The 14,048-nt window shown below is 42.4% G+C and overlaps 1 protein-coding gene across 1 annotated transcript in view; it reads right to left on the bottom strand.

Annotated features, from left to right (window-relative positions):
- Nucleotides 1-10,038: 10,038 nt before the first annotated feature.
- The window catches only part of LOC104911116 (tetraspanin-18-like), a 27,482-nt gene continuing 23,472 nt past the window's right edge, over nucleotides 10,039-14,048 (bottom strand). Inside the window, exon 6 of the mRNA XM_019615570.2 lies at nucleotides 10,039-10,181. Coding sequence (XP_019471115.1) covers nucleotides 10,054-10,181 — 128 coding nt within the window. The 3' untranslated portion in view covers nucleotides 10,039-10,053. The remainder of the gene's footprint in view (nucleotides 10,182-14,048) is intronic.

The following is a 14,048-nucleotide window of genomic DNA, read 5'->3' as shown; positions in this document are numbered from 1 at the left end:
ATTAAATACAATTGAAAGGGAGCTGTGGAGCTGGCAATGACTTGACAGATGCTGTGATGAGCTGCAGCAGAAAGGAATATTACAGCCTGAAACTGTATGTTAAAAAGGCATCTGTTTATTGTTTGATATCTGTATTTATTTATAAAGACAGCTTGCCGACACGCTGACAGGTTGGGGAGGTGCAGTAGGCTGGTATTTTGAACTCTCAGAAGGCACTGGGAGAGAGTTTGTCATCCTTGGGTCATGGCACAAGCTTGTACTTCAGTGCAGAGAGGTGGTAGGAGAGCAGAGTGGGTCTTTGGGCCTCGTTGCCTTTGATATAGATATGAGAAGTCCCTCAAAAGCAAGTGGGGAACAGCTCCTTTTGCATTAAAACAAGAGCTTTCTTAGCAAGAAAGAAAATTAATTAAGTGGGTAAAATCCCACAGGTTGGAACAGCAGCTGAGGAATTATCTTTCTATTAGGTTGGTAATGAGGACTAAAAAAACCTCCTGCAGACATTAACAGCTTTATATGGGCTCATTGGCATTCTAGATCAAATGCAAGGCTTGGCGTTCCCAGAGCAGCAGATGCAGCTCCAGCTCCAGACCTCAACTTGCCCTATTGAACTGCACCAACACAGAACAACAACAAACAGTGATACATTTGCACTACCACTGCAACAGGGGATGACTACCAGGAGGAATTCATGGAGCCCACTGACACAGTAAGCTACTAACAGTTAAACTTCAGAAATGCATTAACTTCCCTGGTTACTAAGGTGGAGTTCCTTTAGAAAAATAAAAAAATTAAAAAGAGGAAGGGGGAAGAAAAGGAAATGACTGGTCCTCTTTCCAAAAGTGTGCCTCCAGACACCTTCAAGTTACTATTGGTGACACAAGTGTCCCAGGAGGCTCTGCCCAAAGACAAAAAGCAGGAAATATTAATACTGCCCACACTGCAGATGCCAAGCAGAAATCCAAAGAAGTGCTGGAGGAAACCAGTAGCAGAACTGTGAATGGAACATCTTCAGTCTTTAGTATGGAGATCACTGTTTCTTCCCTTCCTGTTCTCACATCTTTCTCTGGAAATTTTTTTTGTTTTTGTTGTTGTTATTCTTTTTGTTTTGTTGAAGATTCTAAAGTTCATCCCTAAAAATAAAGTCCACAACCAACTGATTTGATTCTTATTTCCAGGGGGTAAGTTTATGGATTCTGAAACAAATAAGGACAACAAATTCTCAGCAGCACTCAAAAACTGCCCCAAAGAGGCAAATCTCACCTCCTTAAAATGAACAGCAAACACTGCTTTATGCTGTTTCACATATAATACACCTACCTGTGGGGTATTCAGCTGACCAACTCACTTGGAACCATGCTAGCTCATATATTTCTGAAGCAGGTGTTTTGTATATTACCTGTATGTCATTAATCAACACAGATGATACCCCTACCAGATGAGATAATTATTTTGCAATTACACTGAAATGAAAGCTACTGCTTGCAAAGGTTTCACTAATTACCCACGCTTACCAAAGGCTATGGATAACAGACTATTTTCCCACCATTCCTGCCTTTCATTAATCCAAATGCCCTCTGTGCCCTAAACCTAATGGAAAAAGAAACCAATGGCACTTCCTGAGCAACAGGATTGAATTACCCACTGGAAGGAAGCTGGTTGCCTAACAAAAGCATTTGCATTTCTATTCTTTTTACTTCTTTTAATAAGGATTTGAAGCGCTTGTAGTACATAAACATTTAGTTTGTTTGCCAGGTTACAGAAATAAGGCTTTCTGTCAGTCTGAACTGTTATTTCAGGTTTGCCATCACCGCAGCATCGCCCTCACTTAACTAGAGGGCTGGCTGCTCTCTGGGATACCGCGGCACAGCACTCGTACTGTCACACTCGGGTCTATAACACCATTAGCTCTGGTAATCCAGCTGCTTTATATCAGTATTTTTCTTAGGCTCTCATCTGTCTCTCATACCTCCTTTCCCTCAGATCCACCTGAGCAGACACACTGACACCTTTGAGCAGGATGTTCCCAGAATTATGAAAGCATCCAAGGGTGGAAAGAAAACAGGCGCTCGAGACGTTGTAGCCTGTGTACGGCTGCTACGAGCAGCTCAAGCATGTGGCGGTGAAAATGTTCATTTGCAAAGGCGTGGATTTCTGCTCAGGGAATTAGTGTCATTTGTTTGCTCCAAGAGAGAGACATGGTCCGCTGGTTCCCATAGGTTTGTATATATAATATAGGTGCATGTGATTCTGGTGCTTCAAAAGATTTTTAAGTGAAAAAATAATAACAATATAGAACAGAGCACTCTGTAGAGCAGTATAGCTCTTCAATTATCTTTTGGAATGCATCATCAGCTCTGCATAGCTGAGTTCTCTGCTTTATCTTCTCCAGATCCCCTTTCTTTAAACAAACTCCAGATTCTCATCACCCTCCGAAAATGCCTTTTAAGACCTGATTGTTTTTCTTCAAAGACATAATAATTTTAAAGGACTTAGCAATAGTATTTCAAGAAGAAAACCCAATAATCAAATGGTAAAGGGCACGGAGAAAGCCATGGGCAGCTATGGAAAAGGATATGCAATGCAGTTCTATTATCCTCTTGAAATGAAGAGTAAAAGCTTGTGAAATTCCATTCCAATGCCTGCAACTCAGTCTAAATCCTTCTGACCACAGTAACAAAGCCATCGTATCATATTTTGGCATTTATATCATATCCCAGGAACAGGTCTCTCAGCTTTCAACCCTTCAGGCTGATGAATCTTGTGATCATGAAAACAGACTGACAAGCATAAAAAGAAAAGGAAGATGATTTTTCAAGGCACGGGGGAAACCGAATTCATATTGTGCTCCTTCCCCACCGAACAGGCTGGGCCTTCTCCCTCACATCACCGTCACTCTGACCATCACATAGCACCCAGCTTTCTGCTGTCCTACACTGTCTTCCTCACGGCACTTTAGGTGGCTCTGCCTACGTGATCATCCAAATAAACCACAATAAAAGTTAACTTTGTATTATGAGGAACACATAAGTCAGTGGAGACACTTAGCACACTTGGAAGTATCATTCAGCTGCCCTGGTCAGAAATCACACCATCACTGAGGAATAAGCTTGTCCATGGGAGGAAACCGCAGTCAGTGAAGAGTTGGCCTTAAAGAACTACCTATGGAGTTTTCAAGAGCCAAGAATCAAATGCCAGAATGTAAATACACTTAACAGTAAAAATCTTAAAGGCCTAAAAAGGATTTAATCTGCCTGCATGAGAGAAAGTCACCTATTCAGCACAAAACTACTGCAAGGAATGGAGAATACATAGGGTCAGTGGGACAAGCAGCAGCCAAGGAAAAACTCCATTATAATGAGGGGCAAAGGGATACATCCATTCTTTTCTTCTTTTCTCAGAAAATACAAATAGAAAATTATGTTTTAAGAGACTTGTTTTCTTTTTACTCTTTGATCCCTGAAAGAAAGAGAAAATTTGTCATCACCAGAGCAGATCTAATAGACATTTTCTGAAATGCAATGTAAAAACGGTCAAAACTTTTCAAAAACCTACTAGTATTAGCAATTCCAACACGTGGCAAAAGTACAGAGATGAGGTAGTTTTTTTCCACAGCTAAGCTGTACAAGCACCTTAAAGCCATTTTATACTGCATGGCAAAATACGAGTGCATCAACAAGGACCAAGCAGGGAGAAGGCAGTTCATTATTTCTGGCTGATGTTTTCTCGTGATGGTGCTCTTGAGGACCATTACCAGCTTTCACTTCAGGAGCACATTCCCTATCTGCAAATGTTTTTCAATGCCTTCTTTTACCTCCAGTCCATCCCACTGTCCTTCTCTTCTACCCTCTCATGCAAGAGCTTTAAGTAGCCAGTAATCAAAACCAGGATGCATAATGGAAGTCACAAGCACGGAGCTAGGCGGGCAGCTTAACTAAGGGACTATTGTTATTACAGGGCACAGGCAGAACAAAACACTCCTCGGGTTTCGCAACACTAGTGAATAAACTCAACTCCCAGAAGATCTCCGAAAACTTGAGAAATAGGAAGCCACTCCTCTGAAAGCTGCAGAAAGAGTGCTCTTTGGTTCACATAGTGCATCAGCACTAAACTGTCAGAGAATACTCTTCTTGGAGGGGTCTGTTAGGCAGTTAGTGAAGGAACACTTCTAGCCTGCTGAACACAAGAGGGATGACAGCCAAGCAAACTACAGCTCCACTGGTAACAACAACAAATGTCCTTGTGTCTGCAACAGGAGCACGACCAGATCCCAGAGAGATGTATGTGGGAAAGCTTCACTCTGAAAGATTGAGCTATAGAAGCAGTTAGGGCTTGGGGAACTCCATTTATAAAAACGTCTCAAGCCGTTTACCCAATGATCTTCAGACAAGAAACACTCAGCAGTTTCTAAAAACCTGGCCCTCTGAAAGCATGGATCCTAAAAATGTCAGGCACTCCCAAAACTTAAGACATCACTGCAGAGGTGGGACTTCTGCCTTGCCAGTTTATCCCACAACCTTAAAAGGGTTTCCAAAATAAAATACATACTGGTCATACTGTTTTTATGGTCTGTGTTGTTCTTAGAACCTGGTCAAGAAAGGATGCCAAAATGCAGCTTTATATCAGCCTGTGCAATACAGAGCACTTCTGATTCCAAGCTCTGCTGCTGACAAAAAGACTGCATGTACTTTTCGCTTACTGCAAGGGCTATTCCTCCCAACCAGGACTTGCAATGTGTTTTTCTATTATTGAGCTGCTTGCTAAGGTACTTCTTGAAAATGAACATGGACTCACCTTTGCCTGACCTTTCTATCTTTTTTTTTTCTTTTTTAAGTTATATTTCAGCTTCAGCTTTTTTCAACATCTCAATAAGTGGTACTTCAGTACTTCAGCAGTTTGTACCAGACTAGAAACACTGATATAGAGAAAAAAGTAAAGAGACTGACACTAGTTGTAAAAGACTAAGAAAAAGTGTGAAGCAAATGAGCCCGTTGGCCTTACAATCAACCACAGGAGCTTTTATAAGCACTTACCTTCTGAGTGCACAGTTCCATAAGGGTCTTCAGCGGGCAGCATGCAGACTAATGAGACAGGGACTGCACTCTGCAAACCACTCCATGACAAAAGAATCAACTGCACAAAACCTCTCTGCTGAATTATTTGTTAGGGCTCTGTAGAATAAAATATGGCTCCCAGCACTGTTATGGCTGAGCTGCTAAGAGAACACTACCTGCTTCTGCTTCCTACAGCCGTACTGTGTTTAGGTGTTCAGAGGCTTTCAGACAGCAGTTTCTAGCTGCAGTAAGCTGAGGAGAGCTCCTCTGAGAGGAAACCTTTGATCCTTTTTGGTTCACCTGCTGCTTACAGCCCATGATTACTTCAGTCAGCAAGATGCAGTAGTCTGAAGACAGTTCAAGCCAGGACCAGGACTAAATAATTTCCAGGAGCTGTGCGATGTCTTCTGGCACATGAGGAGTAAGCCCAGAGATTGGGAGAAAGAGTGAAGCCTTCAGAGGCTGTGAAATCTTCCTTGTTTACCTGGAGGTAATGACTGGTTTCAGCCTTTGAGAGGTTTCTCAACACTTCTGCAACCTCAGCCCATTTGGGCAAAGCATCAGACATCTCTCCCAAGTCACAAAAAATAAAATGGTGGTATCTCCTCACTAAGCTCTATTCTGCCAAAGTAGCTGTCAACCAACACAATAAGAAAGCCCTCACTAAAATGAGCCATAAGATTCAACAGCATCTCTCTGTACACAGTGCTCAACAGGGCCTCTCTCACTGTACGACTATTTCCAGAGTCCCGCAACCAGAAAATTCAATCCAGACAAGGAGCTCTTCTAGGCAGACACTAAACATTCACTTACAATAAACACAGCCCTGAGCTCCAGGGACCAAAGAAAGGTGTACATCAAACATAACACAAAGAGGGCAGATACACACTGCCTCACATTGTGGTCTTTTGAATGTGCAAAGAAAGAGAGACATTTTCAAAATGATCCAAAAGTGCAACAGGAAACAGAAACAAAATTTTATATTTTGGACACTTTCGTTCTTCAAGGGCAATTTTCCCTTATATTTGAGCAGCCAGAGTTCATGTTTCTCACTGCTACTTTAGAAACATGTAAAAGAATTTCAAACACGTCCTTCTGCATAGCTTTGCAGCACAGTCCTTGGGCTGAAACATCTCCAAACAGGTGATCTTCGATCCTCTCTCCCCAGAGAGGGGGTAGATGGGGACAACAAAAGGAGAAAGGGGTAGAGAGGCAGCAGCCCTGGGACAAAGCTAGGAGGGTGTGAGGTTATTGCTTCATGAATGGCTCCTCCTCGTCCAGTGACAGCGTGGGAGTATACATACTTATTGGTTTTATATTCAGAGAACTGCAGCTTTAAACAGAACTGATGGGTTCTAAGGACACAGGAGAGGAAAAGTCTTTTAAAACCAGCTGGAAGAACACAGCCAGCGCTGACGACAGAGGTCACTATAGGCAGTTTCCACAGGAAATGCTTACAACTGTTAACGATACATAGGTGGACCTTGTTCATACAGTTGCTTTTTTTCACATACAAGAAAAACAAGTATGGTAAAATTAATATCAGAGTAAGAGAATGGCCGAACTGCTAAATTCCCAGAAACGCAAATGAGTGAACAGTTGAAGCTTTACAGCAAATTTGTTCATTTGTGGCAATATCCACTGTGTATGAGTATTTCCATAAATACCCTTCTAAACAAGATAATCAGTGGAAACCGAAACAATTCTTTTTAAACAAGTGTTGAAAACAGGCTGCAGAATAAGATTTCTGTCATTCAGTGCAAATAATTGTGCAAAAAGCTGGGTCCTATGGATTATATGCTTTTATTCAAGGAGAAGAAATAGTATTGTGTGACCTCTGTCAAAATCCAAACTGAACTGTGCAGCTGGAAGCAGAAAACTTGAATACTGAATAATAAAAAGTAGTTGCTTGTAAACAACCAGCAAAACAAGAAACAATCTCTGAATAATTTCAAATAACGCATGCAATTGAGAAGTCAATAAGCTACTTGTAGACAATTTGTCAACAGAATAACTTACATAGAAAATTATATTTTTCAATCGCTACAAATTATTCATGTAGCTATCGCAAGAACATTTATGATTCATCATGAAGACACAGAAGTAAATACACCAGGGGTTGAAAAGGAATTTTGTGTATTATATTCTGTAACCAATCAGTTGCAATAAGTTAATATTTTTAGCTTTTTCTGCTGATCCCCAAGGTGTAAACAGTTAGTAAGTGACGGAGGCAAGGTGATGTAACTTGAAGGCTAAGTGGTCTGATTTGCTCTCAATAAGTCTGAGCAAAATCTGACGTCAATGAAGCCATACTTTAATGAAATAATGTCATTATTTGCTTTCACTCTCATGGATGGTCATACCAAGTAATAATTTCACTCTGCAGAATTGCAATGGTGTCTTAACTCAGTGCAGCAAAACTTGTATCGCCCATAAATACTCAAAGTACCTGATTTGTCATTGCTGTCCAACCGAAAAACACAACACTGTACATCCCTTCATAGAGCTGGATTCTCCAAGAATCCCTAAAAGATCTCTAATAGCTGCGGGACTTGTTAAATCTTAGAAATCAGAGCAGCAGAAGTGGGTACCACCTTCCTCCCAGTCAATTCGAGGGCACTGTTATTCTTCATGGAGTCACAGATCTTCATTCATCTGGGGTTCCACTATGCGTCCCTCCTGATAGGTTTCTAATTCCTAACTCCTTTCAGAATGTAACATCTCATCTCCACTGCTTCCAAAAATGAGACAGTTGGAGGGATGTTTATAACCATGAGACTTACAGTACTCCCTGTATTTTACAAGTGGTCTCAAACAGAGACCACTTTTAGATCAGGTACTAGGCCAGATGAAGAACTTGCTCTCAGGTGCAACCTGGTAACTCCAGAAAAGCAGCATGGCAGCCTAAGCAGATAGTTACTTTATGCTGGACACTGCTTCTCCCTGTGACTGTACCTCTGCTGGCCCGCATGAGATTACCTGGCAGTAGATGCTGTAATGAAGGTAAATTACAATTTGTGTTAGCACAGCTGTGTGGTATAAGGAAGCATTCAGACGAGGCTAATGTCTTTGCAATTCAGAGGGAAGGTAATTGAAAAGGTTAGGAGACTGGACCCAGATATACTACACATTAAGTGCAAGGTTCAACAATCTGAAGTGGCTCTGGTACAGCTGCCATGTGGAGAGGGTGCTGAGCAAGTACAGCACTGTTTCTGGGCCTCACAGGAAACTTTTTCTTTAAATCTTACTTCTAAAAAGTAACTGTTAAAAAGCAAGCAATGAAAACTTGGTCCCCAAAGAACCTTTACGATGGCCACTTGATGCCATCCTTGGGAGACAAACAACTTTATTACCACTTCTCTACCAACATACCCTAACTCATCCCAGCTTCACAACTACATTTTCTCTAACAGATGGTTGAAGTCATTAACATAACTTTGCTAAACTCAGAGAAGTGTTCTCAACATGTATTTATTTAGTTTTGAAGACTCATGCTTCTATTTCAGATATCCGAAACGACACTTGCGTGTTTAAAAGGTCGTTTCCCTCAGCAGTATCAACAGGACTAATAAAAGATACAACTTCTTTCCCTGTAAGCCTTGCCCAAGGAGCTGCCATTGCTGCATGTATTCCAGTACAGCTCTTTTTGCTGAAACCACCCACATTTCTCATTGCTGACCTGTGTTTGTATTTCAGTCGATAAACACCAGAAACAGCAGCTTTCCCCTCAAAGCATACTGAGGCATTTCCCTGCTGTAAATGCTGTATTTGCTACCAGCACAGACAGCATCTTGTCGTTCCTTCCTTAGACCAAGTGCTCAGGGAAACAGAAGAGCAGCAGGAGCAGAGCTTGCTCCCATAAGCATGAGGCTGGCCTTTCAAGTCCCTTGTACAGTATTTATAAACTATCGATGGAAGCAGCAGGTAGCAGCTGGTTAACATCATGTAACACCACTACAGAACGGTTCTGACAAGAAGTTAAAGAGAGCATATAATTAATTGAGGTTGAAGGAGGAACGCAGGCAGACTGACTAATTACCTCGAATGCTCTGGCTGAGGCGCTTGCTGCTGCAACACGCGTTAGGAGATCTTTAGTGCTCATAAGCAGCCAGGATCTCTACCCCACATCTCCACTAAAGACACATCTGCAAACACCTCACAGGCCTCCCCTAGCCCTTGCTCTTTGCCCTACCACAGCATCCAGCACTTTTCTTCCCTCGACACAGCACAGCCTCGTTCAGATCTGCCCTCTGTTCTTGACAACCGCAGTAAGGCTTTCCTGTTATGTACTGGGTGACAGGAGAAACAAAACATGAAGACTGAGGTAAATGATAAGTAGGAAATAATGCTGCAGTTGCTACCCAGCCTCCCAAGATAGACATTCATTTGGTGACAATCAGCAAATGGTTCCTACACTGAGAATCCTGTGAAGTGCTACGAAATGAGCGAGAAGCAAGTGGAGCAGAGGTACGAGAACTCACATCTCTCCAGATGGAAAATGGAAGGAAAAAATTGATTGACTTTAGAATAACTTTCATACAGCACAGGCCAAAACGCCTGCTAAGGATACTTGTGCAATAAATCAGCTTCTGATTTCTGCTCAACTCTAAGACCTTTTAAACTCATGAGTGGAAAGACTTTTGGTAGGAAAAAAAAAACAAAATAAAGGAGGGATAAAGTTAAAGAGTTCACCTGGAAAATACATGCAAGGCTTAAAAACCACCAGCCTCACTCCCCCGCCTTAATCTGCAGTGCAAAGCTGAAGATGCTAATGATTTCTTTCTCACCCCTCCACGCACCAACTCCCTTTTGGTCTCTTCCAGGCAGAAAAATGAGTAATAATAAAATGCAAGTTCTCCTTTCATTAACAACTCCAAGCTCTTATTTCTGAGTCAGTATTAAAACATCAAAAACAAGCACCCCAGCCCCCATCACACAGGGTGATCAATGCCTCTTTGCCACTTAAGGAAGATCTAAAGAGGCACCTAATATATTTATTATGTTACAGTCGGCAGCACGAATTCTTTTCAAAATGTAATAATCCCCTCCACGTGACACTTAACTCCCCAGTAGGTCCTTTTGCAGTCAGGTTAATAACCTTCATTTTATGTAGGCAAAAGAAGATTAACAGTGAATACGTTGAATCCAAGTTTGTGGTGCTGTACCTCCTCCTTTTGTTTGCTTCCAGGCCCCGCTGGCCTCTGTCTAGGACTTGACAAATAAATCCCATTTGGCGCTGCCAGCAAATGTTTCTTGATTAAGCATTTGGGATCAAAGAGGGTCTTCTCATTTCCTTACGTTGCAACTCTAGAGGTCTAGTCTCAATTTAATTTGTCTCCTTAGTCCAGCAGAAACAGGATGAGCGGGGAAAGAAAGCAAGCAAGAGAATAATTTGTTTCCCTTAAGAAATTCAGGTCTTCAAGATTTATTTCTAAGTACTGCATTTTATCCTCATTGTCTTTAGAACAAAAGGCCATAATTCCAAGCATCAACAGGCACCCAAATGCCTCTGACCTCACAAAATCCTCATCACAAGACCAAAGGGCAAGCTCTAAATTTTGCATTCTTAATAAAAGTAAGTTCTTTCTCCCTCCTGTGTTTCCTTCTGGAAAACAAAACAAAACAGAACAAAAAAAACCAGCACCCAACGAACCTGCAAGCACAGCCCATTCTTCCCAAGCCAGGAAACTCTCAGAGCTGCAACCTCCTCCATCAACCAAAGAAATATAAAATCTCTTTACATATCACAGCAAGACGGGAGCAGAAACCATCACCTTGTCGGGCTCCCAAAAAACATCCCCACCACCTTCCTGTTGCAGCTTGTTCTCCTCCAGGCTGTTCTACAAATCAGGTTTTGCATTGGTAATCTGCAGCAACCTGGCACAGGCAACTGCAACTGGGCTCATTCTGCAAAGAGCAGAATGAGAAGACCACAGGAGGTGGCAGGGAAGAAAAAGAAATATGAGATAATAAGAAAAGGTGACAGAGCCTGAAATTCTGAAGTGTGTTAGCATAATGAGAAGAGGATTTTACAAAATGCAGCCGTAAACCTGGTCAAAATCATAAACATGTGAAGGAAAAACATGCTGCCAGAAACCACCTGCCACCACATGTATGGTAACAAATCTCTCCTCCCCAGTGGAAACAGAACCTTATATTTTTGGGATTCAATCATGGTTCCAAAACGAAGCACAGCTGATAATAAACAAGACCCCAAATACTCATGAAACACAGAGCTATTCAGTGAACTAAGTCAGACTTGCAGCTCTCTACTGAATGGCAGTCACAGAGGACAAATCCCTGCATGAAGCCAGGAACAGCCTGCAAAGCAGCCAGGGACTCATTTCTGTTGGGTACTGTCAGAGTTTCTAGCTGGATTAGGCAGAATCTGTAATCTTTCTGCATTTGGCTCTAGTCAGGCCCCAGGGATATGAACTGTAGCAGACAGCCTTTCAAACAAGTCCACAATGAGATCTAGCTGAGAGGTGGAAATCGGGATTTCCTTACGGTGGTCACTTCCTCAGGTGGCAGACTGCACATCACTGCTGTCTCTGAGTTAATGTGGACAGCACTGGTGCCACGAACAGGACCCAGCTGGGCTGGAAACATCCTGGTATACCGAGGCAGGGAGCAAAGCTTTGCAAAGATCTGTCCCTTTCTGGGTGCACACGTGTTTTACAGTCAAAGCCCTGTCACACTTCATCCTCTTCAAAACAGAGAATTGGAATGAGGAAGAGAGATTATTTGCTAGTTTTAGTGATAACGTGTTGTGTTTTTTTTTTCCCCAGGCCACAAGCTTATCTAATGTTTTTTAGCCAAAAGCTCTTCTGAGAACTAAAACCAAACCAAAATACTGCAGCTCCAAGATTGTCCAGGTTTTAAACTAAAAAATACCTACTTCACATAAGTTCCACAAAAAGCAGTGCATCTTCCTAGGGCTCAAAGTAACGGGGAAGAAAAGGTGAAGGAGCTCAGACAAACCACGTGCTACTGGCTCAAACTGAGCTGAAAAACCAGGAATGTTTTTGCCCCAGACTGGTTGGCAAGAGTCTGTTCTCTCTGCCAGTGTAAGTCTCTCAATATTCAGGCTTGGCACAGACAATGCATGCACACTGTGGAAAAGCAAAGGAAAGCACTCTTCCTGCCTCAGTGGATTTACATTCTAGGGCTATCAGTCTCATCCTGACACTTGGTACATGCAGCAATCAGCAGGCAGACTGCTGTCAAAGCACTGCATCCTTTTACCATTTCCATGCTAGAGAGAGCACATCTGTATTGGGTGACTTTTCTAAAAACAAAGCCGGTCAAAACATTTTGAATTGCAAACTTTATCAACCAAAATGAGAGAGAAAAAAAATTGTTCCACGGTAATTTCTTCCACTTTTCCAATCACTCTATTCAAAAAGGAGCTTTGAAGAAAATAGTGTTCAAAGAGTATTTGCAGCTGACAGAGCACAGTTCATGGGGAACCAGATGAGCCTGAAGCATTGATTTATCCTTTGGTAAGGAGGCTGTCATTTATGGGATTGCCTCAAAAGCAGAGAAAGGCACCCCTCTGCAGTGTGACCACCAGGTGCTCCAGACCTGGGGGATTCTAGCTGCAAATGCACATTTATGTGCTAGGATGGGATAGGATCAGAAAACTGGAAAGACGTTGCTCTTTTGAACATACTGAAGCATGTAAGAAGTTGAAGCCCCAGCAGGCAGCACTGCAGATTAGTCCCTTAAGGACACTGTGCCCGGCACAAAGGATGCCGCTCTCCAGAGGTCTCCACAATGAAAGCATGGCAAGACTGAGTTTCCTCTCCCTCTGATGGCAACAAGAAATCCTTCAGCTGACTGAGCTGTGCTGAGCATGCTAGAAGTCGAGGAGGCAAATGAGAGCACTGTGCATTGGAATGTAAATTATGTAAAATTATGCTTGCAGGCATACAGGGTGTGGGGAATCAAACTTCTCCCCAATGAGGCAGGCATTAGCTTTTCCTGTGTGTGCCTGTAGAATGCCTGTAATCCCAAAAGAAAGAGATACACAAGTCTAGAGAGAATAGCCTTAAAGGTGCATATGATACAGAACATAGGCTGAATTTTCTTCTTGCTGACTTCAGCTTCTCTGCCCTGTGGCTCCATTTGCATTGGTGGTGTCAGTTCTGATTTGGGAGCGAGAGAGGGAAAAACCAGGTCCCTGGAGTACAGCTGAGGCACCAAACTGGAACTGTTTCCTGTACAACAGTTCACCATGTTCAGAGGAAAGAACAAGAGTCAAGAGTGATTTTACAAGCCTAGAGGAAAATGTCTCAAGCAAGACACCATAGCATGGGCTGCACAAGGCACAAAGCATTGCACGTAGCCTTTGCTCTAGGCTTGTCTTAGCAATTTGACTGCTGACACCAGTTATCGTTAGCAGACTTTCTGTTTCCAACACAGCAAAATTCATGTCCTTACAAAAGAAAACTGAGTGAAGGAGGAAACCATCCTGACAAGAAAACCTACTTTCCATCCCCATTAAATCTGAATCCCTTTTAAGTATTCTCTAGCAGCTGCAAGCATCCTTCCACAGGTTTCTAGGGTGCCTGCTGGTGAGCTGCACACCACGAAGCAGCAGCCCCTAAGGATACCTGTCCTCGCAGAAGGGAAGACAGAGGTTAGATTTGTCAAACAGGAATAAGGAGCTAACGGGGCCGATAAGGTTAGACATGGAAAGCAATCCAGCAAACAATTCTGGAAAGAACGATTAGATCTAAGCTAACTAAGGATGATAAATGCTGACTTTAACCCAATTACATACAATGATTTTAGAGGTCTGGGAGGAGCTGAGCACTACAGCACTGTAATCAATGAGCATGCACAAAGCCAGGCGTGCTCCCTACCTTGTCCCACCTCCCACAGAACCAGAAATACAAGCTGAGCAGATCTTGGAGGAAAATGGCCTTTGGATTTTACTAAATTTAAAACCTTTGTTTTGACTCTAGATTGGTCTTGACAGCAAGGAACTCAAGA

The sequence above is a fragment of the Meleagris gallopavo genome, chromosome 5 (assembly GCF_000146605.3).
Source record: "Meleagris gallopavo isolate NT-WF06-2002-E0010 breed Aviagen turkey brand Nicholas breeding stock chromosome 5, Turkey_5.1, whole genome shotgun sequence".
In the NCBI taxonomy this organism is placed as follows: domain Eukaryota; kingdom Metazoa; phylum Chordata; class Aves; order Galliformes; family Phasianidae; genus Meleagris; species Meleagris gallopavo.
The sequence above is the reverse complement of the archived record's forward strand: the minus strand, read 5'-3'. Positions and strand labels throughout refer to the sequence as shown.